This window comes from Coregonus lavaretus (genome assembly GCF_964263955.1).
Source record: "Coregonus lavaretus genome assembly, chromosome: 25".
Taxonomy (NCBI): domain Eukaryota; kingdom Metazoa; phylum Chordata; class Actinopteri; order Salmoniformes; family Salmonidae; genus Coregonus; species Coregonus lavaretus.
In genome coordinates this window covers 39804736-39806669 of record NC_140012.1, presented here as the reverse complement: position 1 = coordinate 39806669, position 1934 = coordinate 39804736, and the positions used below count along the sequence as shown (strand labels likewise).

The 1934-nt window shown below is 50.6% G+C and overlaps 1 protein-coding gene across 1 annotated transcript in view; it reads left to right on the top strand.

Moving 5' to 3' along the window:
• The first annotated feature begins 990 nt into the window (after positions 1-990).
• The window catches only part of LOC311100910 (caskin-2-like), a 29502-nt gene continuing 28558 nt past the window's right edge, over positions 991-1934 (top strand). Inside the window, exon 1 of the mRNA XM_084141894.1 lies at positions 991-1114. Within this exon, the coding sequence (XP_083998020.1) occupies positions 1008-1114 (107 nt within the window). The 5' untranslated portion in view covers positions 991-1007. The remainder of the gene's footprint in view (positions 1115-1934) is intronic.

The window sequence follows — 1934 nt, the reverse complement described above, 5'->3', positions numbered from 1 at the left end:
ACATGCAGGCATGCACAGACACACACACACACACACACGCAAGACAGACACACACACGTCTGTGTAATCTTGAATAGCAGAACAGCAGGCTTTAGGCTGTAAGGCTGAGTCAGTTAAGGTCTGTTACTGTAGTCTGTCCCCCCCCCCCCTCCCCCCTCTCTCTCTCTCTGTTAGGGTCTTAGTTACTGTAGTCTGTCTCTGTCCCCCACCCCCCTCTCTCTCTCTCTCTTCCTCTTCCTCTCAGTTAAGGTCTTAGTTACTGTAGTCGGTCCCCCCCCCCTCTCTCTGTTAGGGTCTTAGTTACTGTAGTCGGTCCCCCCCCTCTCTCTCTGTTAGGGTCTTAGTTACTGTAGTCGGTCCCCCCCCCCTCTCTCTGTTAGGGTCTTAGTTACTGTAGTCGGTCCCCCCCCTCTCTCTCTGTTAGGGTCTTAGTTACTGTAGTCGGTCCCCCCCCCCCCTCTCTCTCTGTTAGGGTCTTAGTTACTGTAGTCGGTCCCCCCCCTCTCTCTCTGTTAGGGTCTTAGTTACTGTAGTCGGTCCCCCCCCTCTCTCTCTGTTAGGGTCTTAGTTACTGTAGTCGGTCCCCCCCCCTCTCTCTGTTAGGGTCTTAGTTACTGTAGTCGGTCCCCCCCCCCCTCTCTGTTAGGGTCTTAGTTACTGTAGTCGGTCCCCCCCCCCCTCTCTGTTAGGGTCTTAGTTACTGTAGCAGGGGTATATTTAGACACCCAGTGCGTGGACAGTTACTGGGCAGGGTTTATGTGGCCCCATAAAACATGCATGTATGGAATACACTAATTAAATGTGTCCATTTGGACTTTCACTGATACTAAGCTCATCTCTGTCTCGGTTTTTATGTCTCTGTCTCTCCATCTCTCTCTTTGGCTCCTTTACTCTTCACTGCTTCTATACCTCTACACCCTTCTCTCTCTCTCTCTCTCTCTCCCCCCCGCATCCCTCTCTCTCTCCCCTCTCCCTCTCAGGTGGCACAGTTGTTATTGAACAGCAACATGGTGGTAGCTCTGTTGGAGGGGGAGGGGCTAGACGGTTTAGACCCCGCCTCTTCTAACACGCCCCTTCACCTGGCAGCTCGCAATGGACACAAAGACATCATCAGGTGAGAGGAGTGACTGTCCCTGACCGTGTGTGTGTGTGTGTGTGTTGACATTGCGTAACTGGGATCTCCACCCTCGAACCCCATAACCTCCAGGGTTTCTGACACGCTGTTAATGATTCCCATCCGCCTTAAATCACCACATTCCCGGGATAAGGCTTCCCTCCATCCCTCTTACACATTCTGCTGCTGTTGCGGAATGTGGCTGCCATATTATATATTGGGAAGAGAGAGAGAGAGACTGGGGGGGCACAGCTTTTCTACCTTCTCTACTACATTTGGGCTACCGAGTGGCGCAGCGGTCTAAGGCACTGCATCTCAGTGCTAGAGGCGTCACTACAGACCCTGGTTCGATTCCAAGCTGTGTCACAATCCGGCCGTGATTGGGAGTCCCATAGGGCGTCGTCCGGATTTGGCCAGGGTAGGCCGTCATTGTAAATAAGAACTTGTTCTTGACTGACTTGCCTAGTTAAAAAATATTAAATTAAAAATTAAAATACAGATTTCTTCCACTTTAAGCTTTATGGATGCTTTTTGTTGTGGATGGAGGGATGGAATATCTGGTCAGCAGGATAGAAGGTCTTAGAAAATAGTCAGTTTGCATCCTGCCTTTCACTTCAGCCCAATGTGATTATTAAACCTATCCTTTCATCTCCTCTTCTCCTCCTCCTCTCCTTTTCCTACTCCTTCCTACTCCTCACCTCTTCTCTCTCTCCTCCTTCTTATTTTCCCTCTGCTCCTCTACCCTTTCCTCCTCCTCTCCTCTATCTTACTCCACTACCCTTTCCTCCTCCTCTCCTCCTCTCCTCTATCTTACTCCTCT